Source organism: Phascolarctos cinereus, unplaced genomic scaffold (genome assembly GCF_003287225.1).
Source record: "Phascolarctos cinereus isolate Bilbo 61053 unplaced genomic scaffold, phaCin_HiC Scaffold_3;HRSCAF=262, whole genome shotgun sequence".
Taxonomy (NCBI): domain Eukaryota; kingdom Metazoa; phylum Chordata; class Mammalia; order Diprotodontia; family Phascolarctidae; genus Phascolarctos; species Phascolarctos cinereus.
Genome location: NW_027555736.1, coordinates 30,684,481 through 30,712,407, shown reverse-complemented (window position 1 = coordinate 30,712,407; position 27,927 = coordinate 30,684,481). Strand labels below are relative to the sequence as shown.

At 47.3% G+C, this 27,927-nt stretch overlaps 1 protein-coding gene across 1 annotated transcript; it reads right to left on the bottom strand.

Annotated features, from left to right (window-relative positions):
* Positions 1 to 11,569: 11,569 nt before the first annotated feature.
* KIFBP (kinesin family binding protein) lies at positions 11,570 to 27,386 on the bottom strand. Its single transcript, XM_078150751.1, is given in 8 exon segments — positions 11,570 to 12,892; positions 12,895 to 12,978; positions 16,360 to 16,469; positions 18,417 to 18,507; positions 20,711 to 20,894; positions 21,231 to 21,310; positions 23,662 to 23,760; positions 26,889 to 27,386. Coding segments are annotated over 8 exon segments (1,878 nt in total). The 5' UTR covers positions 27,324 to 27,386; the 3' UTR covers positions 11,570 to 12,097.
* Positions 27,387 to 27,927: the final 541 nt, after the last annotated feature.

Sequence of the window (27,927 nt, the reverse complement as noted above, 5' to 3'; positions counted from 1 at the left end):
AATAGAAGGTAAACTCCCCGAGGGCAGGGACCATCTCAGACCTAAACGCATCTCCTCTGTGCCAAGGACAGAGCTCCGCACGCAGCAAACCTGTAATAAATGTTCACTGAAATGACAGGTACTGAGGAGTAACAGTGGGGCTCGGGGGCTCACTCCTTTGTAAGGACCACCCATGAAAGTTCATAATAGAATTAGAATTAATAATATATTTAATTAGAATTGATAATAATAACTGATATTTACATAATGCTCTCAGCTCACTTGATCCTCATACCAGCCATGTGAGGTTGGTACTATGATTCCCATTTTACAGAGAAGGAAATGCAGGAGAGAGGCAGTGCATGGAGAGCTGAGCCTGGAGTCAGGAAGACCCGAGTTCAAATCCAGACTTGGGCACTGAATAGCTGTGCAACCTTGAGCACATCATTCAACCTGTCTGCCTCAGTTTCCTCATCTGTAAAATGGGGACAATAATAACACCTGTCTCCCAGGGTTAATGTGAGGATCAAACGAGACAATCTTTGTAAAGCGCTTAGCCCAGTGCCTGGCTCATAGTAGGCATTATTATTATTATTATTAAAGTTTGTTGTTCAGGGTCACATAGCTCATGAGGATCTGAGGCAGGATTTGAATCCAAGCTTCCCAGCCATCCGACTGTCAGACCCACTTATCAACACCAGTGCCACGTCGGCCCATGGCTGGAGACCGAGGCCAGGGCACTCACTGGTAATTAGGGGGCTGGGAGCACGAGGGGACATAGGACTGGGATAGTGACCTGGGGCAAGTCCTTTCTCTGGACCTCAGTTTCCTTAGCTAAAAAAAGGATGAGGCGGGCCTCGATGGTCTCTCTGGTCCTTTCCAAGTCCAAAACCCCAGACCTTGGGGCTTGCTCAGAGAGTGAGCTCCCTGGAGGGGCAGGAAACTCGATGTGGAGGAGACCAAGCCCTTTCCACACCCTGGGTGTGTGTGGAAGGAGGAACAGGAGCAGGAGAGAGAACAGAGGGCAGGAAGGAGGAAAAGAGTAAGAGAGAAAAGAGGGACTGATGAAGAAGAGCCCTGGGCATGGCGCTCGAGGCCCCACCTGCAGACCTGGGCTCTCTTCCTTACTGCTCATACAAGCTGGGGGTAGTTACTTCCTCTCTTTGGGCCTCAGCACCTGTATAACAGGAGCGCTGGACCTGTATGACTATAGGTTAGTCACTGCTTCTCCTGGGGTCTGTTTCCCCATTTGTATAATGAGGATGTTGAGTTAGAAAACCTCTGGGGAACCTCTAAGCTCCAGATCCTGCCCACTGGAAATCCTCCAGTCCTAACACTGAGTGGGGGGTTGTCCCCACTTTACATTACATTACAGGGGTGGGGAACACCGTTCACTGTCACAATAAATCTCCAATTAAGAGAAACTGAGGCACAAAAGTCCAAGTACAATCTATTTATTGGTAAGGCTCTCCAATTACTAGTAATAGAGGTCAATGACCCCTGAGTGCAGCCAGAGACGCACCCCTTACAGTCAGCAGCTTTTTATACCGTTTGGTAATGTAAGTTCTGGATTTACTGGATTCCAAGTAAACTAGCACTGTGAGTGACTGGTCCACAATTACGCTGACTTGCAAAAGAGGGCCTCCAAAATCCACAGTAACAGGGAAAACGCCCTCTGGAAAGTCCCTGACCCATCACCCCACTACACCAGAGAAACCCAGCGCTAGGAAAAATGTCTCCTGACCACGCTGAATCACCCTGCACCCATCTTCTTTATCTCCCTCAAAGGGCAGGTCTCAGTGGCAGGCCCAGACTCCTACAGAGCCTCCTACAGACTTTTCTGCCGAGGCCCGTACAAGATAAATCTGAATCCAAGCCCCAGTAACGGGTTACAATGACTACTGCTCTGATAACTCAAACTCTTCACTACTAGCCAATCAATAATCAATTTCACATCCTCATTGCTGTTAATCACTGCCACATCACTGGGTGTTTTCCCAGAGCTTCAGAAGCCCCCTCCCATCTGGGAGTGGGCCTTCTGAGCATAGAATGTTGAAGGGGGAAGGTCATTAAAGAGCTTATCTATCTATCTTTCTTTCTTTCTTTCTTTCTTTCTTTCTTTCTTTCTTTCTTTCTTTTTCTTTCTTTCTTGTTTGGCTAGGCAATGGGGTTAAGTGACTTGCCTAGGGTCACACAGCTAGTGTCAAGTGCCTGTGGCCGGATTTGAATTCAGGTCCTCAAGACTCCAGGGGCGGTGCTCTATCCACTGTACTACCTAGCTGCCCCTACTCCTTCTATTTTAGAGGAAAAGTGACTGACCTAAGGTCATTCAGGTCCAATCCCCTCATTGCACAGATAGAGAAGTGACTCATCTGAAACGTGCTACAGTCAGTAAGCGGCAAAACCCAAATTTTAACCCCAGTCTTGTGCAAACCCATCCTTTAAGACCCAGGCCACTGTACAAATCGGGATGCGAATCATTCAAGGTTCCAAGAATTCAGATTTGAACTCTGTAGATCTATGCTCCAAGACCCAGCTAAACTTGACCCTCAAATCCAGCAACCTTCCCACTGGACAGGGCTCCCCCTCTTGTGGGTCCCCCACCTCTGCGCCTCTATGGCTAGCACGCTGAGAGGCAGCAAGGTGCAGAACCAGAAGATCCTAGAAGCAGATCTGACCAGCAGCCATCTGGTCCAGCCCCTCGTTTTACAGTAATAATAACTTGCATTTATACAGCAAGGCAAGGTTTGCAAAGTGCTTTACACATATTATCTCATGTGCTCTTTCCAACCTCCCCAAAGGTGCTATTCCTGGTCCCGGTTTTATTGGTTTTTCTTCCTGTATCCCTCCACCCCACTCCCCCCATCCTAGGAGCAGCAGAAATCCACCAATCAATGATGTCCTACTGTGGGAAAGGGTCTATGTGAAAGGGCTCCTAAGATAGAAAGAAAGATAAGCCAAAATCCCATCCCTCAAAGGAGCTTATTTCCATCTTACAAATAGGGAAACTGAGGCCCAGAGTGATTAAGCAATTTGGCTGTGGCCACATAGGCTTAGATCATGAGCTCTTGGAGAGCAGAGACTGCTTTATGCTTTTAGCACAGTACCTGGCTCGTAGGAGATGCTCATAAAGGCTGGTTGACTAACAAGTAATAAGTGTCAGAGGCAAGATTCAAACTTGGCTCTTCTGACTCCAAATCTGGTACCCTTCTCATGCTGCACTAGATCCTTGACTCCCTACCTAGATAACAAATTCCTTGGGAGAGGAGGGCCTGTCTTATCCTTCTCTCCATCCTGGGAGCCTTGCTCACGGCTGGACTCTATTGTGGTGGGGGGGTTATGGAAGGTGGGGGAGAGCAGTTAAAGCAGGGCCTAGAAACCGGAGCCAATCTATTGCTTCACCTTCCTGGGCCGTAACTGTTTTGGAGGTGACTCATTTATGGCCAGTTCCAGTCGACCTAAGACGTACACAAGATGGGAAACAAGGCTGCTGAAAGAGGCCTGAACCACATCCAGAGCACCCTCGTGGGTTATCTGCATGTGATGCTTTTGGTTTCAGAAACCCGAGCTGTGTTGCAAGATTCATTTCCCGGCCAAGCAATGGCACCCTCTGCTTGGTCAGCTGGAGGAAGCCCAGGGCGGGCCCCTTCCCCAGAAGGCCTTGGTTCCTACAGAGAGGAACCAAGGAGGACATCAACAGGAATCATCTTCCACCCACACCCCAGAAACAAGAGAAGGGGAAGAGGGGGCTGGGAAGTCCCCGGGGCCCAGGAGTCAGGACATCGGCGCTGGGTCTAGCCCCCAGCTCAACTAGCAATTAGCTATTACTGGTAATTTCGCTTTGAAGCAGTAGGGTAGAGTGGGAAAAGCACAGGATTTAGAGTCTGAGGACCCAGGTTCAAATCCTGCCTCAATGGCTGAGCAAGACATTTCGCTACCCAGAACTCAGTTTCCTCCTCAGTAAAATGAGGCGATTAGATTACGCGATCTACAATATCCTTCCAGTCCTAAATCTTTGATGAGCCTGTGAACTGTCTCTGAGCTTTAGCTTCTCCAGCTGTAAAATGGGGCTGCCTGTCACAGAGCTCACAGGAACACAGATTAGAGCCGGAAGAGACCCTCTCATCCAACCCTTTCATTTTACGGAAGAGGAAACTAAGGCCCAAAGAGACCAAAGTGACACAGGGAATATCTGTAACACCTTAGAGCTGGAGGGGGAAGCTGACATTCCGGGAAGGGAGGGGGCTTGCCCAAAGTCATTCCCTTCATTAGACAGAGCTGGGGTCTGACCCCAGTACATGAAGAGCGATAGGATTGTGGGGCTTGTGGGTCACAGAATCGCAGGGTTGGAGAAGGAAGGCTTGTGGCCACCTGCCTCAATCTGATCGTTTTACAGAGGAGACAGATTAGGTGACTTGCCCAAGGGCATCGAAATAAGAAGCAAAGTCAGGATTTGAACACAGGCCCTCTGACTGGAAATCCAGCGCTCTTTCCTTCCAAGCCACCAAAGCTCTAGAAGGAGGAGGCAGAAAGTGGTGGGTTTCTGGAGGCTTGTCCGAGGTCATAGATAATAAAGAAAAGAGACAGGACAGGACTGTGATGACCCTATCAATCATATGTGTCGATTGATAATATCGAAAGCAAAATGACCATTGGATTGATAAATAAAAATAGGAGCTGTTTTTTTTGAAGGAATTAAAAACCTAATAATAAACAGTTAACCTTATTTAAAAAGAGAGAGAAATAGGGGCAGCTAGTGGATAGAACGCCAGCCCTGGATTCAGGAAGACCTGAGTTCAAATCCGGCCTCAGACACATGACCCTTAGCAGCTGTGTGACCCTGGGCCAGTCACTTAACCTCACTGCCTAACCAAAAAAAAAAAGAAAAGAAAGAAGAAATAAAGGAAGTTATCAGAAGCTAGTCAGCCCAATTATGCGCTAACAAAATGGGCGCCCTAGTGCATACAGCATAGTCAGGAAGACTCAATCTTCCCAAGTTCAAATCTGGCCTCAGACACTTACTAGGCAAACATACTCACCTCAGTTAACTTCAGTTTGCTTCTAATTTTACCTGCATGGGGTTTGTTTGTGCAAAAATTTTTAATTATATTTAATCAAAATTGTCCATCTTATCTTCTGTGACCCCCTCCTGTGTTTTATCATGAACCATTCCCTTCTCTGTAGATCTGAAAGGTAGTTTCTTGCCGGCCCCTCTAACATGCTTACAACGTGATGATCTACTCATTTGGAAACTCCCCTGAGCTCAAAATCTAAGGCTGTTGCTCTCAGGATCAGATTAGCAGCAGAAGGGCCCCTCCTAAGAGATACTGGGCTCTCGATGGGACTAAGAAATCGGAGAAGCAGCCTTAGGGAGACCCCAATCTAAAGGGGAACTCGAGGTAAGATAAAATGTGAGCTATTCAACTGTCTTCTGAGCCCAAACGAGGAAACCAGCCTCTGAAACTCGTCCAGGGAGAGGAGGCCGTAGCTTTCTCAGGAAAGCATGCTTATTAACAAAGTCTTACTATCTGTCTCTGCAATTGGAATCCAAAAGCCTTTTTACACCAGGAGGGCGAGCCTAGGAAGAAGAGAGTCAGAGAGGTCAGGCTACCTAACAATGTCCAGGGGAGACGCTGGTCTGAGTCAAGGTAACTCTTCTAGTTCAACAAAGATTTAATAAGCATCTCAAGGAGATCTGGGCCCCTCCAGGGCTGCCAGGGAATCCCTTCCACACACCTGCCAAATACAGTCCTCCAGCCTCCCCTTGGAGACCTCAGTGACCAGGGGTTCATTCCCTCTCCAAACAACCCATTTCACATTTGTATAGTTCTCATAGTGAAGAATTTCTTTACTTGGCTTGCTATAACATACATCCATTGTTCTACCTTTTGGAGGCCAAGCAGAATAAATTAGATTAACTAAATTAAATTAGAATAAATAAGATCACAGATTTAGGGCTAAAAGAGACCTTGGCAGTCATCTGACCCAACTCCCTCAGGTTACAGTTGAAGAAACTAAAGCCCAGAGATATTACGTGACTTATCCAAGGTCACCTAGTAACTTCAGGGCAGGGTTGGGGAGGGTTCCTGTTCATGAAGTACAGAAGAGAACCCATGACCCAGGCTCCTGCTCCCAATCTCTAAACTCTCTAGCATGACCTCCTGGGAGATAGTTGACAAAAGAAATTATATTGAGCTCCATTCCCACAGAAGTTAGGACAAATGCCTCAGATGAGGAAAGTGAGTCCCAAAGAGCTTCACAGACTGGCCCAAGGTCACACAACCAGTAAGTGATGACTGTTTTCTGACTGCAAGTCCAGAGCTCTCTTCACCAGACCCTTCTGCCTGTCCTGGAACATCCTGCAGTCAATCAATAAACATTTATAAAGCGCCGACTGGGTGCCAGGCACTGTGCTAAATGCTGGTCTTCCCACCAAAAAGAAGAGAACCACCTGAGAATAGGGATCATAGAATTCAATCCCACTAACCAGACATTTTCCTAAGCGCCTTCAAAATGCAAGGGGCCACTGTAGGCGCTGGCCTCATGATGCAATCTGTGATTCCATCCACAGGATGGGATCCCATCCCTCCAGCGGTGTAGACACAAACATCTGGGGTGATGTCTTATCCCATTATCCTCCTTCGGGGATCTACCCAGAAAGCTGCAGGGCAGTGCTTCATAGTCTCCTGGACACAGCAGAGTGTGAGGGCCATTGCTAGCTCCTGCTACGTGGCCAGCCCACATCCTCTCCTGCTCCTACACCTTTCTGATGAGGAGCTTTCCATGGCTTCGCTCGCACAGCTCTCCACTAGCAACCTGCTGTAGCTACAGATGCCCCCTCCTCTGTACAAGGTGGAAGGCTAGCCTACGAGTCAGGGCCATCTTCCTTCCCGAGTCCTTTGTGTCTTGATCCAGGACCACAATAGGCAGCTCATCCCCTCCCCATCTTTACTCAGCCTCCACAGCTTCATACCCTCACATTCTCCTAGCAGTCCACCTTCCTCCCACCCTCAGTGGGTAATGGACCCATGGAAGTCCACGAGTTACAAAGCCACAGGACAGTGGTCTCTGGACTGCAGCAAAGGGGAAGTATGTTCCACTGATGTTAGTGCCTGGACAAAGCCCCAGCTACCCGACCCTTGTTACGGCCCTGAGTATTTTGGATACACATTGACTCATCTCCCTTTCCAATTACCCATTTCCAGGATGAAATTTTCCACATGTGTTCCCCTGCATAATCCTCTCAGATAAGATACTACAACTTACTCAGACCTACACTTGTCATTTTAAGTCTTTACAGATAGTTGCCTGCCTAGTTCAATCCATGAAGCCGATTAAGTGTCTAACACAGGCAAGGAATCCTGGGAGTGCAATGACAAAACGGAAAAGAACCTGCCCTCACAAAGCTTCCACTTTGCTGGGGACAGAAGGTGGAGAGGACAGATATAGAGCAGCACGGGAGAATGCTGCTATTAAAAAAAGGTTTTACAGAGGAGAAATTAGAGGTAGTGGAGGAAATAACGTGGAGCTTAGAGTTAGAGGACCTGGTTTTGACATCCGTAGGACCATGGACAAGGCACTGAACCTTTCCCAGCCTCAGTGCGCTCATCCATAAAATGAGACTGTGTCAGATGTCCCCCGAGGTCCCTTCCAATTCTAAATCTACAATTTAAAGAAGAATAAAGAGACAATTAACACATCCACAAGAAAAAGTCCAGTACCATCTTGAAGCTCCAAAAGAAGTGACTTTATGTTGACATGTCATTGTCCTAACTATGCCTTGAGTAAGAAACTGAAAGCATGAGCAGGAGGGAAGGTTATGAAGAGGGAGGAAGGAGATGAGGTCTTCTGATAACACGACCTGCATTCGAGTGATAAGAGGAAAGATGAAGGGGGCGAGATAACCCAGAGTCCAGAAGAGCTAGAGATAGCCAGCAGGGAAGTCGGGGTGAGGCCCATCTGGACAGAAGTGCTGGCTTCACAGCCCCTAAATGAGCAGCTGCTGGACGCCATCTTTTTTTTTAATTAAAAAAGAAGTAAATGCTTTAAACTTAGTAACTGGAGATGAAAGAAACAAAATGAGAAATCAATTCATAAGTAAAAATTAGAAATATAATACTATGCTTTTGAACAAAGTAGAATCAAAGAAACCAACAAAAAATGTTTGCTGAGCCCCTTACAATCCTGTCTGAAGTCCCACCGTGCGCTGTGTGTGCATGTATGTGTGTGCGTATACACACGATGCGCATATTTATAAAACTGTAACATACACACACATACACGTACACACAGTGAGTCACAAAATGATGTGTACACATACACTATAGACATATGCTTGTAATCTAGTTCTGTTGATGTCAGTTTGGTATGGTGGTGAAAAGAACACTAGCTCTGTACTCAGAGGTTTTTGTTCAGTCATTTCAGGCATGTCTGACTCTTTTTTGAGGGGTGAGGGAGGGTTTTTGCTGAGATACTGTGATGGTTTGCCATTTCCTTCTCCAGCTCATTTTACAGATGAGGAAACTGAGGCAAACAAGGCTAAGTGACTTGCCCAGGGTCACACAGCTAGTAAGTATCTGAAGGCAGATGTGAACTCAGGTCTTCCTGACTCCAGGCCCAGCACTCTGTACTACCTAGCTGACCTGTAGTCAGACGACCTGGGCACAAATCCAGCCTCTGACACTAACTACTGGTATAACCTTGGGCTTCACGCTCCTCACTAGCAGTTTTTGAGAGGAAATTCTCTCCTTTCCCCAACTCATCCTCCACACAGCTGCCCAATTCATACCATATTCCAAGATAAGCTCCAAATGGGTACATGATTTAGTCATAAACGGTGACATCAAAAGCAAACTAGGAGAGGACCATTCTTTTGTATGGACAGGAAAAGAGTCAAATAATAAATACGGGATAGAGAGGCTCACAGAAGATAAAATGGACAGCTTTGACTACATAAAATTTAAGTGATTTTGCACACCAAACCCAAGGAAGCTAAAACTGGAAGGGAAATAATAGATAACCGGGAAGCGGTGGAGGGAATCTTTTAACCTGAATTTCTCTGAGAAAGACCTCATTTTTAAGATATGTTAGAAGTGGATTCAAACTCATAATAATAAAAGTCATTCCCCAAATAATAAAAGGTCATAGCACATGATTATGTAGTTTCCTAAGGAAGAAATCCAAGCTATCAAATCACATGAAGAAATGCTCCACATATCGTGATCTAGTGGAAAACGCAGAGGACTCAAGTCAAAATACAGAATTTGACTCTTGGTTCAGAAGCTAAGCAAGCTGCATGACTCTGGGCAAGTCACTGCATCTGAGACTCAGTTTCCTTATCCATAAAATGGAAAAATACCCACAATCCCCTACTTCACAAGGTTGTGAAGAAAGCACTTTGTAAATCTTAGAGCACCAGACAGATGGAAATTACTAAAGGGCCCTCAATTAAGAGTGAAAGAGCTGACTTTTGTCCCAAGAGGACAGAACTCAGAGTATTGTACAGAAAGGCAGATTTTGTTGTTCACTCGTTTCTCAGTGGCGTCTGAATCTTTGTGAGCCCATTTGAGGTTTTCTTAGATATTGGAGTGGTTTGTCATTTCCTACTCCAGATGAGGAAACTGAGGTTAACAGGGTTAGGTGACTTGGCCAGCGTCACCCAGGTAGCACCTGCAACCACATTTGAATTCAAGTCTTCCTAACTCCAGGACCGGTTCTCTGTGCACTCTGGCGCCACCTAGCTGATCTTGGTGCTAACTCACTCCATAAAAATCAAGAGTTTAAAGTAGAACCAACCGGCTTATGCTTCCCTTGGTTTATGTAAAACGGAGCATCAGAGAATGTAAGAAGCAAAAGAGACCTCAGAAGTCACTTAGTCCAGGGGTCTCACTTCTCAAGTGAGGAAATCGAGGCTCACAAAACCCCAAGAGTTCTGGCAAAGGAGGGAACACGTTTTGCTTGACCCTACATGTTTATAACAGGTTTTGTTTTCCTTGCTTTCTCAATAGAGAGGAGGAGGAAGAAGAGAATTTGGAGCTACAAATAAAATCAAATTGAATTTACAAACAAACAAACAAAGCCTAAGCGCCTGTAAGTCCCAGAGTGACTGGGAGGTTGGGGGGGCCCTTGACAGTGATGATGACGTCCTGAAGGAGGGAGGGTTTGGGGAGAAAGATCGTCTTATTTTGGACACACTGAGGTTTGAGATGCCGACAAGGAGGGCATCTAGTTGGAGATATCCAATAAGCTGCTGGAGGTGGGAGACGTAAGGTCAGGAAAGAGGGAAGGGCTGGATAAACGAGAGAATTCTTTGCAGAGAGGATCACTGAAGCTATAGAACAGAGATCTCCAACGGGGATAGTATACAGGGAAATGAGGGCCCAGGATTGCCCTGACACCTTCAGTAAGCAGTCATGCCCTGGATGGATATCCAGCAAAAGTCTGAGGAGTGGTAAGAGGAGAACCAGGACAGCAATGTCATGAAAACCTAAACGGGGCGGACCCAGGGGGAGACCATGGTCAACAGTATGAAAAAGAACGAGCACTGGAAAAAAGGCCATTCAATCTGGTAATTAAGAGAGAGCAGCTTCAGCGTAAGGCAAACTGGAAAGGAAGGGGTGCAGAAAGGTATGGAGGAGGCTTTCTCAACGTAGCCAAAAAGAGACACAGGGCCACAGCTAGCAGGGGCGGCTGGACCAACTCCCAGACAGACCCATGGGGAACTCCATGAGCCACACCGCCCCCATTCAACATTTACAGACCACCCGGATCCCTGTGCCCAGTTCGAGGGCGGCATGTCTTCAGAGAAAACATCCAATCTCCTTAGGTCTGCAGGACCAATAGCAAGTGAGCCACACCTTTCTCTCCCGTCTTCTATCAGAAGGTAGCTATTGGCCGTGCAGCACTCGCTCCACTGGGGAAGACCACCATCACATGCAGCTACTCTTGTCCATATCTTTCCCTAAATGCACCCTAGGAACCCCCGACGCACCAGAGATCACCTCCTGATTTTTTCTCTCGTTTTCAGTCCACGACCAATCCACTTCCTTTTCCTGTTAAACTTACCTGGTTGTTTACAGCAAGGATGTCAACATGGGTAGTCGCTTCTGTCCCTGCAGATCGGCTGTGGGTCAGCCTACTGGCCACAGAATGAATGTGCGTCAGCGTTTATGGCTGGTCTGAGTCCTGGGGGATTCTCAGCATCCTTTCTTCCCTTTCCCAGCCCAGTCACTGCAAAGGCAGAAATGGGCAATCTAGGACCACGGGTCATTTTGCATTGTTTCCTAGGACTCCACAGCCCCCAAGTTGGAGGTGGCCCACCTCCAGGGGATGAACCTCCACACAGTGGGGGCACCGGGTACCAGGCCCACCCTCAAATCGCCGGCAGTCTGGCAGCACCTGCTGAAACTTGTACTTTGCAGGCCTGGCTCCAGAGTCACCTCTGGCCATGGCATCTCTGGGGCGCCCAATATGATGACAGTTTTGATTTTTTTCACGAGTCATACATCTCTAGTCTGAAATAACAGTGACAACTATAGGATGACAGGAATCAAACCAGATCCATGAAGACGACAAAAAGTAACTAAATGAGTACTGTTAGTGAAGCAAGTCTGTTTATTTCCTGTAACATAGACAAAGAACTTTACAACACACAAAATAAATTGTGTTAGTTACCATAAAATTGTAATGGGTAAACATTTCTTTGGGGAGTTAGGATTCTAGATGGAGGAACTGCAGAAAGCTCAGTTTGTTTTTTTCTAGAAAACTGTATTTCTTTTAAAAAAATACAGCTACCTCGTCCAGAATCTTCCTTTGGGTCACCCCTTAAGTACTACTCCGCAAGTTAACTCACATTTGGAAACTGGATCTTGTGGTGGAAGAAGGCAGGAAAGATAGGAAACAAGCCATCTAAAACACTAACCACAAGTTTACTTTACAGAAGAAATATACAAAATCAAGAGGAAATCATGGAGTCATTTTACTGACAAGCGAGTCCAAGGGAGCCCTGCCTGGTGCCTAGCCGTGCTTCTCTGCTCACGGAGGCAAGTCTCCGGGAGGGGGCCCGGGACTACCACCGACACTGCTCTACTGCACACTTCTGCACGTGTGGGACGAGGCTTTAAGTAAAAGGGCTCAGCTTGGCTCGCAGCCTCTCCATTTTGGCTGGAAGCAGCCCCGCCATCTCTTTACTGAGCTCTAGCTCAGTCTCTACGGCACGCACGGCCTCGGGGTACTTCTCACAGTAGTCAACCAAGAACGTGTAGTATTCCAAAGAGGCCTGCATGTTGTCTAGCTCCTTCCTGCCATCACAAGTGATGAGTTTGCCATAGAGCCGAGCAATGTGGAACTTGGCCACCAGAGCAGGGCGGAGAACATCTTCGCCAAGCTGCTCTGGAAACACCTTATTGGGGTCCTTAAGGGAGTCTAGGAAGAGTTCATAGTACTTGATGGCTGACTGAGCCAGGGAATTGATTTTCTTTATCGTATGAGAATCGAGCTCCTCTAGCCTATTGGCGATGGCCACCTTTAAGTCCATCATCTCATAGTAGGTGTGGGCGAGCTCAAACTGAAGCTGCCGATTGATCAACAGATAATACTGTGGATTTAGGTCTACAGTGAGGGGCTCTAGCATATCTATCCTCCGCTTGTGCATCTTACAACGCCTCTCATAATCCTCTTCAAAAAACGCAAGCACTTTAAACAGAGAACTGTGGTCTTGGACAATTTCGATATGGTCAGTGATGTACCCATCAACCTGGAAGTACTCCTTTGCCTCACACACATAGTTCTGGCCCACTAAAAACACTTCTCTGGCTTCCCTAAAGTCTAAGGGGGGCACGCAGGCCACTTTCTCTTCCATGGCCAAGATGGCGTCACACACATCACTAGTGCCAAAGAGCACCACTTTCTTCCTGCCATTTTCTCTTTCTCATCTTCCTCTCTTTTCCTCCGAGCTTTAAGTTCAGACTGTTTATCAAGGTCAAGTTCTCCGATGTTGTCCTGAAATGGAAGAAAAGCAAAAGGTTTAAAGTAGGACCCTGATCTACTTTCATCTCTAACAACACGAAATCTTTTTTTTTTTGGCTTACACCCCCCAATCACTAACAAAAGAGAAAGATGTAAAATTCTCCCTAGACTATGTTAAGAAGCCAAGCAGAGGCAAAATATTTAATTAAACAAAGGAAAAAATTAAAGAAACCTCTTGGAAACAAAACTTACCTTCTATAGGTCATTCTCTAGAGATTCATTTACTTGCTGTTATACAGCTCCTGTTTTATTTATTAATCTCCTTCCTAGTAGGAATGCTAAAATTAACACATATATGGTATGACTATTACAGAAACATAAAATGATCATGTGGGAAGAAGAAGAGGATAAAGTTGAATAAACATTTAGAGCTAAAATGAACTTTTCCCCCTGGGCCTCAGTTTCTTTTTCTGTAAAATACAAGGGCTGAAGTGGTCGATTTCTAAAGTCCCTTCGAGCCCTTATTCCTGCAATCCTTTAATGAGAGAAGGGTAAAGAAAATTGAAGCTGGCAAGGAACAGCAAGAATTTTAAAGCTCCCAAAATGGCCTAGTATAATAAGCCCAATTAAGTAACAAAGCAGGCAGATCAAAAGACCCAAGTGAAAGGACAATGGCTCAGAAAGTTCTTTTCATTTTCCTAAAAGAAGGATGCAGTGCTCCTCTGCACATCAACAAAGCCAAACTTACCCGCACAGGCTGGTCGCTAACACTTTCCTGAGGGACGTGCAGGCTCCATTTAAAGGTCAATAGACTAAAAACCCTCTAAAGTCTTTCTAAACGCCTCCCCTCGAGAGCTCACCCAAATGCGTCTCTCAAACAGATCTTGCAGTCCTATCTCCTCAATAAAGTCTCCCTGCATCAAAGTTGGTGTCCTCTGTCCCACCTGGGTTGATGTGGGCTTCCAAGAACCACCATCTGCCCCAAACAAGCCTCATGCTTCTCTTTCACTCCAAGGTTTACCCTGGACACGTACGTTACATCAAGTGTCCGGTGTCCGGAGGGTCTCTGGCTTAACATTTCTATTCTGTCTTTTACCGTATTTATCCATGTTCTAATCAGTCGCTGCCCCCTGGAGCCTCCGTTTGCTGTCTCCTTTTCTGCTTCCTCTTTGGGCCCCTCTCCACCACAGCCCTCTGCTCAGCTCCCTTTCAGGGGCTCGGACCAGAGAGCAGAGACCAGCACACGAACTGCTGGTCACCTGAATGTTTGCCACAGGTTTTAAAGTTCTTACAATGCAGGGACCATTACCGTCTTCCAATGACTTGTTGCCAAACTGTCAGCGGAAAAGTGCTGATATTAAAGAAGACAGGCCTTTGCTTTGGGGAGAATCTGGGGGATCACGAAAAGCACTGGATTATTTCCCAAATGCAATAAATCACTGCCTGGTCACACCAGCTATTCAAAGCCAAGACAGATCTCTGGGCTGTGCGTGTCTGTCCAACAGTCAATCTTTAGCCACGTGGTTTGCCCTCAGTGGGTCATAGGGTCAGACTCTTAGGTGATTACAGATCTCATTTAAGAGGCTCTGCCATGTTCCTAGGCTTGATATAATCAGAACAATGTCACCCACAAACAGGAAGATATGGAAGATCCCAGATCTTCTACTCTACTGAATCAAATATTGAATGGTCAGCACAGTGGAATCCCATGCAGCCATTCACCAGGATAACCCGGGCCTACCTAGGCCCAATATCCTACCAAACGCTCGGTGGCGGCTGGCCTTGGGAACCGGCCTGGAGCTGACACATCCTCACCCCCACCCCTGGCTAGAGCCAGAGTTCTCTGGTTCTTGTGCCTGGGTCCCTTTGGCGAAGACTACGGAGCCCCTCTTGGAATCAAGCTCTTAAATGCAGACGATTACAAAGGAAACCAAGAACACTGAAACACAGTTACTAAAGCATTTTTAGAAAGTTCACAGAGCCCAGGTGAAGGACCTTGGACTAGTGTGTCAGAGAAAGAAAGGCTATTCACTTGCTCCCTCAGGTTTGTCCCAGACCATGCTTCACCTATCACCAGGGCGTGCCCAGTGCAGACCCTGCCAGGGAGGCAACCCCTAACCAACTTCCTCCTGCTCTGGGATAGAATATGTGATAGGATATGTAACAGAATGTATGTATGTATGTATATACAGAATATGTAACAGAATGTGTGTGTGTGTGTGTGTGTGTGTGTGTGTGTGTGTGTGTGTGTGTGTACACACACACTCACCCACTCACAAAATCAATACAGCCCTTGCTACCAGAAAGGCTGTCAGTCCACATCTGGAAAGGACCTCAGAAATCACTTAGCCCAGCACCCTCATCCTACAGAAGAGGAAACTGAGGCCTACAGAGGGCAGATCACGCCGACAGTAAATGCAGGAGTGGATTCCAGACTTGGATGCTCGGTCCTCCAAATTCGTTGCGCTCATGGCCGCACCAAGGGGCAGTGGCCAGCCCTATGCTTCTCTTCTCCTGGCTACCACTCCGCTATCTTTATTGTAACCCGCCCCCGCCCCCATGTTGGAAGCAAAGCTTCTGGAGGACAGAGACTGTCTCACGTTTACATTTGTATCTCCAGCACCCAGCACAGAGCCTGGCACACAGAGGATGCTTAACAAAAACAAAGCCTGCCTTGACCTGAAGGCGGCTGGCGGTGCAGTGGAGAGGACGCTGGGCTTGTGGTCAGGAAGACTTGAGTCAAAATCTGGCCTCAAAACACTTAGTAGTTGAGAGACACTGGGCAAGTCACTTAACCTCTGTTTGCCTCAGTTTCCTCACAGAGATAATCATAGCACCTCCCTTCCCCAAGGCTGTTGTGAGAATCAAATGAGATATGTGTAAAGCACTATGGCTGGTGCCTGGCACACAAGAGATGCTGTGTAAAATGCTTATTCCCTTTCCCTTGACTGTTCTCATACCAGAGCTGACTTCCCACCTTCCCCCTGGCCCGCTGTCTTCAGGGCTGGTTCTGGCCCCACAGGCAGGACCTCAGCAACCACCACTGTGACAGTCCACACGTGCAGAAAAGAAATCTTCTTCACTTTGGTTTGGCTACCGTCTTTTCTTTCATTAGAAAGGCCCTCTGGGTCTCCCCAAACTCCCTATCAACTTGTTTCCCTCGACCCTGCCTGTCTATGAAATGACGGTGCCCACGTCAGCCCTCTGACGGCCCCACTCTGCGCTGCCGGTGGGTGTCGTCTCCCCAGACCGCTGGGGAGACACCTTTAACAAGTCCCAGGGACCAAAGGGATTTTCACCTTGTGGATGTGAAGGAGCTGTTTTGTTACCAATTCACCAACCACTCAGCAATGCCTCAGGGGCTAAGGCCCTTTGGAGTTGCCGGCAGCTCTGCCCCCTCCTACCCAGCCCTACCTCCAGGGAGGCCTGTGCGCTCTGCAGGAGACTCAGGCAGTACTTGATCCAGCAGCGGGCGATTTCTGCTCTCCTCTGACAAAGATCTTGCTGCTCTTGCTCTGCTTCGGCTGAGAAGACACACGACACGAGCATCTTACATTCGAGGGAAGCTGATTTTCAACATGCTGTACGCTGAGAATCTGAATCAGGCATCTCAAACTGCATTTGTTTCAGCCTTCCAGAAAAAATCAGTCCTCATTACACCCAGGGGAGATTGTTAAACTACAGGGGAAAAAAAACCACTATTTCATCTATTAGAGGTACTGCTATCTCTTCAGAATCTATAACTCGTCCCTATTTGTAATCAGAATCTCTCTTTACATAAATGGCAGAAAGGAATTTTTAATAGTCAATACCCTGCAAATCAGCCTACTTTCTTTTAACCAGGTACCAAGATACAGGATCCTGTCACTGTGAAATCAAACAGTGACCTGGTACAAATTTCAACAGAGAAAAGCACGTGTTTAGGGTGAAATCAGGTGTCTGATGGTAAAGTGAAGATGTTCTTGCTCTTAGCCTCAGGCCTAGTGGCAATGGAGGCAAAGGGCTCTGTACAGGATGAAACTGATGAAAACGAACAAGATAATAATCTGCCCCATGCCCAGGGCGGAATAAAGATAAGACAATTTTCTCTTCTCTAGATTTGTGCTTTTTGATAACTCCATTCTTAGAAGCAAAATGGTCTTGATATCCTTGCAGATATCCCAACTGAACCATCTGTATCCGTTACAAAACTGACATTAAATGAATGTCCTCAGGAGGCCTAGAAAAGCCCAAAGAGAGAAGCTGAGAATCCCAGAGCTGGAAGGGACACCTCCGGCCTTCTGAGAGAGTCCATAACAGAAAGGAATCCTCACAGAATATGGCCACGGTCGCTCAGCCTTAGCACATGATCTCCTGAAGGACTCCATTCTGTTCTGGAACAGCCCACTATTAGGAAGTTTTTCTTGAGATAAGACCTAAATCCGCCCATTCTGTCACTTCCAACCACTGCTTCTGGTGTCCTCTGAAGACCAGAATCGGGCCGAGGCCTAATCCCTCCTCCAAATAACAGCCCTTTAAATCCCTGAAGACATGATCACACCTGCCACCCCCTAGCCGTCTCTTCTCCCAGTTAAACATCCCCAGTTCTTTTCGTATGGAAGAGACACAAGACGACGACTTCTCCGCCAGACTTTTTCTGTGCCCAGAGTGCTGATCTTCCCAAAATACTCAAGAATCCTCTAAGGAGTAACTCTTACTTGGTTTATAACAAGCTTGGTCTTTCCTGCTATAGAAGCAATTTGGCATAAGTAAATGTCAGGAGCAATACGTAGTACGCAGAGTCAGAAAGAGGCGGGTTTACACCCCACTTCTGACCAGCCTGGCTGCGCAATCGTGAACAAGTCGCTCAGCTTCTCAAGCCATATACGTTAAGTAAGCACTTGCCACTGTGCTAACCACGAGGCATGAGAAGAGAGGCACCAAACGAAGTCCTTGCCCTCTACGAGCTCCCATTCTAATGGGGGAGAGAACACACAAATAATTCAGTAAATGCAAGAAGCACACAGAGGAAGGGAGAGGAACCTCGCAGGAGAAAGCTCTCTCAGAGGCCCCCAAGTCACTGGCAAAGCACAAGCACGTCTGAACATTTACTAGATAGGTAAGAAAAAGGTATCTAATTTCAAATTGAGGGGCAGCTGGGTGGCACAGTGGATAGAGCCCCAGCCCTGAAGTCAGAAGACCTGAGTTCAAATCTGGCCTCAGACCAAACACTTGACACTTACTAGCTGTGGGACCCTGGGTTAAGTCACTTAAACTCAACTGCCCTAAAAAAAACCAAACGGATGCTCTAATTTCAAATTTAAGAATTTTAGTTTAGGAGTGACTCAAGGGACACTTTGTTACTACAAAAAGAAACTGGTCGATGTATTATTGCAACTGCCAACTGACAAACACACCCTGATTTCTGATAGGTTATCTTCACCACGATTAAGAAAATGCTTTCAAAAACTATGTAATATAAAAATACCCACACTCACTGTCTTCTGTTGATGGAGTCTGTTCGGCCTGGCTAAAGATGACACTTGCAGCTGATAAACAGTGCCTGGACTCCATGAAACATTGCTATGAGAAAAGCAAGCAACAGTGAAATGAGACTTGAATTTCTAGACTGGCAATACCAACAGAATACGCCATCTTTAAACATTGCTACTGCAATAAAATCTATAAAAAACCCCACCAAAAACGCTCCCTTTTCTAGAACACAAGATACACTCATATATATAATCTCTCATGTGTTTGCCTGGCTAAGCAACCCCGTGAAGAAATTCCAGTACAGTCCCCTAAACGGGAAGAATTGATTGAGAATACAAGCTAGAGAGGGGTTTTTTAACCTGGAGTATGTGAAAAAAAAATTTTCCACATAGAAAAATATTTTCATACTGTTATTTCAAGATGACTGGCTTCCTTTGTATTCCTATGTGTTTTATTTTATTCATTTAAACACATTATTCCCATAAAGGAGACTTAGGCAGAGCCAAGGACTCCTAGGACAGGTGGGAAGCACGGGGCTAGCCCCCTGCGTAGCCCCTCCCTGCAGCTGCCTTAGGTTTTGGACTTTCTAAGTCACGTGATACTTTCTGAAAGGTGGAAGAACAAAGCATCATCCAACTCAATACTGATCTGAATTGGTGAGGGCATAAGAGCATGGGAACAAAATGAGCTCTCCTTGTGCTAACAGTGAGTGGTAAGAGGTATTATTAACCTTTAGCCAAACGAATGCTTCCTCCATTAAGTAGTCCTTTAGCCTAAATTACTCAAATAAAAAGTGAATCAAGACCTGGCCTTCTAGACTAGATAAAGGATTACAGAAAGGGAAAAGCTAGCTAAATTTTAAAATTAAACCATACGCTCAAGATACAAAAAAATAAATTCTGATAGCCAACTATTCCCCTCCTCTATCCACCCATTTGGCCAGAAAGATCTCTATCTACTGGGGTCTGCAAATAAAGAGACATCTCGCAAGGCTCTGCAAGTCCACTACCCAAGCCTGGGGAAAAAAATTATTTTAGTAACAGAACTCAATAATTTGTAATTCAAAAACAGACACCATAATTAGAAAACTGGTTTTAACTGTCTCAGGATTACCCAGGAATTCTCCATAGTAACACGCCAGCCGGAGCAGCACAGCGAGTCTTTAAATGACATCTGACACCTGGCTGGCAGCACCTGCCCTCCACGGCCAAGATGACGCCAGCAGGCGACGGGAGCAACTGCCCAAACCACTTATAAAATGAGAGCCACTCCATTCTACCACAGTGGATTTTCAAGAGGAAGCTCAAGGGGAGCCAACACAGGGAAATATTAACCTGGATCTGATCTTCAGCCTTAAAATACAGCGTCCCAAAAGTCTCAGTGCTCTCAACTCCGTGTCTTGCCAACGGTCACACAGCATCAGGGGTAGGGCTAAAAATCTGTGACGAAGGAGGCAGTCGGGACACTAAACTAAAGCACCAGAGGACCTTTGCTCCTGGGAATACTAACTTATGTAGGGGTGAGGATTTAAGACTCTGAAGGACTCGCTACGAGCGAGGCCAAACAAGAAGCTTCACCGATACACTGAAATCAAGCTAAGCTGAGACAGCTTCTTCTGGCTGTAAAAACTACCAGAGAAGCTAACTTTCAAAATAACCCAAAAATATCGTGCTATTTATCAACTTCCTTTTGAAATTCAGATAACAGTTATAAGATTACAGTTACCTAAAGAGTCCCCACAAATTCATAAAGATAAAGCTATTTCTGCAATCATGATAAAAGCTCAATTTAACTTAATATTTCATTAAACCAAACTTTAGAAAATGGTCTGTTTACTATTTTAAATCTTCACTCAAATGACTTATCAAAGGATAACAGATTATTGATAAAGAATCTTACAGACCATCCAGTCCAACGCCTCAATTTTACCAATAAGGAAACTGAGAGGCAGAAAGGAAAAAGTGAATTGTCCAAAGCAGCACAGTAGGTGACAGAAGTAGTAGCATTTGAACCTGGTTCTCAAAAATGTAATGCTCTGTCCCCTCCACCAGGTTCCATTATAGAAGATGCAGGGTCACAGTACGCTGAGAGGCCCCTTTCCATCCAGACCTGGAAGATCAGGGAAATAACCAAGACCTAGCATTCCCGAGCCCAGCTCTTCCTTTATGTCTTGGCCAGGAAGAGTCCCAGGCTAGACTCACAGCATGGTTCCCATTAGGGTTTCTTTACTCAGGACCCCATTTCAAGACCATCCAGAGCACCCCCTGTGCCACGCCTTCTGGCAAGGGCTCACCTTATTGATATAATATTGGGATAAGGTGGCAGCGTTGATAGCCCATTCTACAGGGTGGTAGCCGCTATATTCCAGTTGGCGTTTGAGAGTGGTGTGGCAATACTGAGCAGCTTTTTCAATCATTTCCAAGTGTTGATAGACTTGAGCCAGGTAATACAAGGTATGAGTATACGCCTTCTCAAATCTGTGTGACAACAGGACATGAACAGAGCATCACAGAACTGCAGAAGTACAAGGGACCCCAGAGGCCTGCTCGTCCAAATTCTACCCATAGGAGGAATCCCACCTGTGATAAAGCACATTTCCACTTACACACCTTCAACCACAAGGAGTTTACTACACCCCAGGAGGCAGCCCATGTCAGAAAGGTTGGAAGTATTTCCTTCTAGTGAACAGAAACCTGCCCTCCCCTCCCCAATCACCTCCAGAGCCAGACCCAACCTGATTCCTTTGTCCACACTGAGCCATGTGGCTCGATGAGCCATCACCGAAAGGCCACTCGGGGACACTGAACACCCACCTCCTGGATCTCTCCTGCTCCGTAAGCTTCTCCTCCTCAGGCAGAAAGTGCTCATTGGGATCAAGAGGAGGGTTCCCAATCTAGAAGAAGAGAGACTCTTTGTGAATAGCAGGCTCCCTCTTCTGGTGAAAAGGAAGAATCCCAAAGTCTTCACTTTCACCAGTTCTCTTGAGCCAAGAACATGATACTATGAAGCCCACAAGAAGAACATCTCACTCAGTTTTACTCCTGCCAAAGTCTGTAAGTTAAGACCTGGTGAGAAGCTGAAATACTTCTCCATCCCAGGCTTTGTTTCCAAATCCTAAAAAATCTGCCCCTGCTTAGAAACCACCACAAACCATCTTCACTGCTTGGCAACACCCCTCAAGTCACTGCTTAGGAACGAGGGCAGCAATGGGTCAGGGGGCAAGTCCCAGACTCTGGCTCTTTCTCACACACTCAGAAGTGGAACCCACCGGTGAACAAGACCTGAGACGGCAATATCATTTAAAATGGATCATTAGGAAAAATTAAGTCCAATTACTCAGTCGTTCTCAGCTTCTCCTCCAATAAGCGGAAAACGTACATCCCCCTTCCAGAATAGAAAGTGTTTTTCCCTCCAAGATTCCCTCCTTGGGATGACCCTCTTCAGTAAGCTCCCCAAAACAGAAGACTTTGCCTTCATTCTGCCCAACTCTGCTTTCGTTAGCACAGGACCATCACTGATGTGCCTCGAACTAGATTAATCCTGCTGATGGGAGCTCTGAACAGATTCTTAATTCTGCTCCCGTGCTGACCAAAGCCACTGGAAGAGGAAAGCATCGCCAAGGCAGGTCATGATGGACACACAGGTCCGCAGGGGCCCTAACAAAGGCGCTGCTGTGGCAGAGCTCTGCCAACAAGTCAGAAAACTCTTTAATACGCACGAGACTCGCCTCGACGATGGGGACACACAAACACAAGAGCCTGTGTCATGTCCACCTTTTCACACGCAACAATTTAAGCAAAAATCAAGACTGCACAATGACTAGTTATAGTCCCACACAAATTCAGTGACTTAACAAAATACTAGATCCCATTTAGATGTTTCTTTTCCCTACACACGTAAACAAAGTCTTGACATTTAACACTGCAGAACACTCCTCGGTTTATGTGCATGAAGACACATTAGTAAGCACCCTGCTGGGGTTTTTTTGCCTTCCTCAAGAGATACAACCAATCTGGGAGAGGGGGGTCATTTGAACTCCATTTACAGCTTTGACTTTCAATCATTCCTTCTTACCAAGAGGGCTTTGGGGTTTTTTTGGCTATAATTCCATGTTATACAGCTCGTCCTGGGACATTCCATTTACATTACAAAGCTTTTGTAACACCTTAAAAATCAGTGCTTTGGACTAACCTATCCCATTCTGATTGTTACATGATTTGTGATTTCACTTGTGTGAGAAGTCTACCTTTAATACCCCGCAAAGAGCAACTGGGAAATCTCCTTCCATCTGCACAGAACACTCTTCACTACCCACTCACGTTCCGGGTCTCTGACTGGGGGCTTACAATGACCCCATGAGACAAACAGGGAGAGCAGGGAGTAACGCTGTCACTTCACAGATGAAGAAAGAAGGTACCGGATGGGCTCAAAGGTACCTAACCAGGCAGCAGTTCAAGTCTCCCGATCCAGGGTGCGGCTCTCTACTATGTCGCCTTAACTTTTCTAAGACGCGTGTGATTCTTGTGTGTACTTTTATTTAAAAAACACAAAAATAATGAAATTATGATTTTTTTTTTGCTACCAGTAGTGTGAAATGTGTTACATCTTTATTCACAACATCAATAACTGGATAATACAAGTAGCTACAAAACAACTACAAATATTACCAGTGTGAACTCAAACAGAAATCATTTACATTTTTTCTAAAACATGAATCTGAAAATAAAGGAGTGATTTTTATCCTTGATTTTAAGAAATTTTTTCTCCAATTATTTAAGTTATGCCCCCAAATTCTCAAAACAAAATTAATTAAAATTCACCTTAATGAAGTTTACAAGCTTTTCAGAACCGTGATATCATAAAGGTTTCAGACATTACACTTTAATTTGCTTTCCTGTAAGGAAAACAATTCTTAATGTCAGGCTGAAAAACCAATTTAGAATTTTCAGACCATTAGTGGTGCTACTAGTGACAGTGTGGAATCTCACCATCGCACAAACCCCTGTAGCAGACAGCATCCATCTCCCTCCCATCCTACTGAAGGGGGTATAGTTACTAAAATATCAGGGCCACACATTATAAAACCGCAACGTCACCCACTGGTAGTCCACGGCACAGGCATCCACGCCAGCTGATTAGGGAGGCTCCAGAGAGCCCCTCAAGTCTCACCAGAACACTGGATTTTTTTCCTAACCGCTTCTGACTAGCTCATAATTCAAATTGATCTCTGAAGGCTTCCCATACCTCTTTCATATACTGATTGTACAGTGCTTCTGCAGACTCCAGGTAAGTCTGTGCAGTCTCAATTTCGTCTCTCTCAGACCACAGAATGCCCAGGTTATTCTAGATTGAAAAGAGACATGTATTACAATTCAGAGAAAATGTTTTGCATTTACATTTAAAGTTACTTACAGGCATTCAAAAACATACCCATCAACTGCACCACTGAATTTGACAATATGTGCCTGGAAAGATGAAGCAGGAAGTTGCTGCTTCCTTAACATCTGTGGAATCTCTAGGATTAGAGCCTGTAGAGCTGGAAGGTACCTTAGCGGTCACTTAGTCCCCGCCTCATTTTACAGATGAGGAAACAAAGGCCCAAAAGGACCAAAGTGATGTGCCTAGGGCCACCCCAAGGCCAGGGCCTTTCTGCTACACCCTTCTGCCTCTTTTGCCACGTCAGCACTGCTTAAGAGCGGTTAAGCCTGGAGGAGAGATGGAAGGGAAACCCTAGATTCACTTCTAGTCTAATGAGCCACAGAGGCCCGGCAGTAACACTAACCGACACCACATTCTGCCAGTAGGTTACAGATGGCGTGTTTCCTCAAGTGGATTATAACTTCCCTTAGGTCCGGAACGTGTTTTGTGACTGCCATAACAGCAGTCTCTAGCGTGGCACCCCTAGACGTGGCAAGGACAATCTGCGTTCTGTTGGAAAATCTACTTCAGGCATTCAAGTACGAAGCAGGCAAGGTGTGGCTGCCAACAGCATCCAGGCTTCAGGTGCTGTCACTGCCCCAGAACACAGACCGAGAGATGGCCACAATCTCAAGACATTAGTCAGCTCCAAAGGAGCCACTGCCTTTCAAATCCTGACCTCTTTGGTGTTCCAGACCCACACTGCCACGGCCAACATCTATGAAGGGCCAACTCCGTGTCAGGCACTATGCTAAGCACTGAGCATTCAAAAAAAGGCAAGGAACTCACCATCTAATGGGTGAGACAACATGCGAATAAATATGTACAAATAAGCTATACACAGCATAGACTAACTAACAGAGGGAAAGCATTCAAATTAAGAGGGCTGGTAACTGGCTTCCTAGAGAAAATTGGTTTTAGCTGGGATTTAAAGGAAGTCAGGAGGATGCATCCTGGAGATGACAGGGAGCCTCTGGAGTTTACTGAGCAGGGGCAGCAGGGGTGACGTGGTCAGACCTGCGCTTTGGCTGGGCAGAGGAGGGACTGGAGTGGGGACAGACTGGAGGCGGGCAGACCCAACAGCAGCTATTGCAGCAGCCCAGATGTGAGGTGATGAGGGTCTGTACCAGGGTGGGGGCAGGGTCAGAGGAGGGAAGGGGGCATATTTAAAGGATGATTCAAAGATGAACACAACAGGCTTTGATGACAGCTTGGCCATGGGGGAGGGTGAGAGGGAGTGAGGAATCCAGGTTGTGTGCCTGAGACAGGGAAGATGGTGTGGTCCTTGACCAGTGTTGGGGAAGGGGGTGGCGGTGGGGTGTTTAGTGGGACAGATAAGTAGCAGAACAGTTCACACCTGGCTGTCAACCCACCCCACTGACTGTGCTTCAGACTTTGCCACCAGGCCTCATGAGGAATCATGTACATTCATAATAATTGTAAAGTGCCCCTCTTCCTTGCATTTTACACTATATGTAATTGCCAATATTAAAAGATGTTAGGATTGACAGCTAGAAGGAACCTTAAAGGTTATCCAAAGAAGGAAACTTTAAAGTCAACTGTTCTGAAGGTCACATCCATAATTTCTGAACTGACTTTGAAAACCCAAGACAACTCAAGCATAGGACAAAGAAGAAAACAGGATGTCAGGGCAGCTAGGCCCCTGAGAACAAGGAACAACAGGGTCTTTAGAACTCCCAGGGTCAGGGCTGACAAGACTTTAGAGATCAGTGACTCTTAACCTTCCTTTGTGACATGATTCCCTTCTCAGAACAATGTTTTTAAATGCATAAAATCAAAGACATAGGATTATAGAGAGAACCAATTATACTAAAATGTAATTGTCAAAAAAGTTTTTTTTAAAAGTCCATGGTCCTCAGATTAAAAACCACTGGCCCAGCTCCTTCGTTTGAGAGAGGATTCGTAAAAAGGAATAACGGAGGAGGGAATGGAAAGGATATGTGAGGAAACAAATAGGATGTGGAAATAAAAGGCATAAAAAATAAAATATGCGATACTGTCTCTAGCTGCACTCACGAGTCCCACCCAAAGTGGCTGCTTGTCTGGCTTAATACCCACTCTATGTGGCCAAAGTCCTGGCCATGGCAAGAAGTGGGGCCTCCCGAGTGTCACCTGACAGGGAAGGGGTGTCACATGGGTAATCAGAAGGCCCACGTTGGGCAATTTTCTCTTCTCTGTAAAAAGAGGGAATCAGACTGCCTGGTCCCTGAGGTCCCTTCTAGATCTAAGATCCTAAGTCATGTTACCTCCTGGGCCTCAGTTTCCTTCTTTGTAAAATGAGAGGACTAGGTTAGACGGCTCCTGAGGTCCCTTCATGCCTGGCTCCTGGCCTTACTCATTTCCTCTAGGAATTGGGAGTGGGGGTGGGGTATCTCAGGTAGGTATCTCAGCTAGGTGGTGGTGGCCCAGTGGCTACAGCACCAGTCCTGGAGTCAGAAGACTTGAGTTCAAATTTGGCCTCAGACACTTGCTAGCTGGGTTGGCACTTCACTCTGTTTGCCTCAGTTTCCTTATCTGTAAAATGGGCCAGAGAAGGAACCGGCAGACCACTCGGGTATCACTGCCAAGAAAACCCTAAATGGGTCAGGAAGAGTCAGACACTACTGAAAAATCTAAATAATAACTACAAAGTGAGGTATCTCTCTCTTTACACTTCTTGTCAAGACTTAAATGCCCAGCAGGTATAGGGACACAGAAGGGAAGGGGGTGGGGGTGGGTGGGGGTGTGTGTGGGGGCCTCTCTCTCTCCCTTTTTGCTCCCAGGGCACCCTCCCCCCCACCCTCAGACTCAAGGGGGGAGCCTCCCTCTCTCCCCTCCCCACTATGAAGACACAGGGTCACAGCGGGGGTCCCCTCCCTCGCTCCGCTCCCCACCGTGCAGACGTAGCGTCACAACGGGGATCCCCTCCCTCGCTTCCCCCTTCCCCACACGCAGGGTCACAGCGGGGGTCCCCTCCCTCGCTCCGCTTCCCACCGCGCAGAAGCAGGGTCACAGCGGGGAGGCCCCTGCCCCTCCCCGTCCCCGGGTCACACCTGGGCCTGCAAGTGCAGGGACACGGCGGCGGGCTCGAGGCGGCTGCGGCGCACCAGGCGCAGGCAGTTCTGCAGGTGCTCCTCGCCGGCCGCCAGCTCCTCCGTGTCGATGTGGTTGAGGCCCAGCTGCAGCTCCACGGCGGCCAGGCGCACGGCCCGCGCGCTGGGCTCGGCCCCGACCCCCGGCCCGGCGCGCTCCGCCGCCGGCCCCTCCTCCGCGCCCGGGCCGTCCCCGTTGCCGCCGACGGCCTCCTCGTCCTCGTCCTCGTCGGCCGCGGGCCCCAGCAGCGCCTTCACCTCCTGCAGCAGCTCCCGGGCGCGGTACTTGGACTTATACGGGTCGTTCTCCGGGTCCTTCTGAGACTCCACCTGCGACAGCGACAGCGACGCGCGGAACTTCTCGCAGGCCGCGGCCCAGGCCGCCGGGGTCGCCATGACGGGCGCCTCGTCCGTCCGGCTGCTGCCCCTAGCGCCCCCGCGCCCGCACCACGCACGCCGCGCACACCTCGCGGGGCGGAGCCGCGCCGGTACGCCGGCCAATGGCGGGCGGCGCCGGCACGAGGAGGCGGAGCCACCGCGGCGAAGGCCGGCGACCGTCGCCATGGCGATACAGCTGCGCACGCGGGGAGTCTCCGCTCCTCGTCTTCCCTCGCTGGACGGCGGGGAGGCGACGCAGTGACGCAGTGACGTCACTGCTCCTTTGGTCCGAGCTGTTCCGAGGCGTCCGGAACGGACTTGCCTTGCCCTCACGTGACTGCCGGCCGGGCCTAGGGAAGAAGGGGCCTCTGGATCGGATTCTATTCTGCGCATGCTCATTGTGCTTCAGCTGAGTGCTTGGCTGTCCCAGGGGACTGGCGGGGCGGTTGAGAAGATAGAGACGAGCTTACGTTTCTCCTGTATGCGTGCCTGCGTTAAGTCACGATACAGCGTTTATTAAGGGCTTCAGGTGTGCCAGGCACTGTGCTTACCAAACACCTGCCCCCAAATACTGAGGGCTAGTGTTTATGTAGCGCTTTAGGGCTTGCAAAGTGCTGTACAA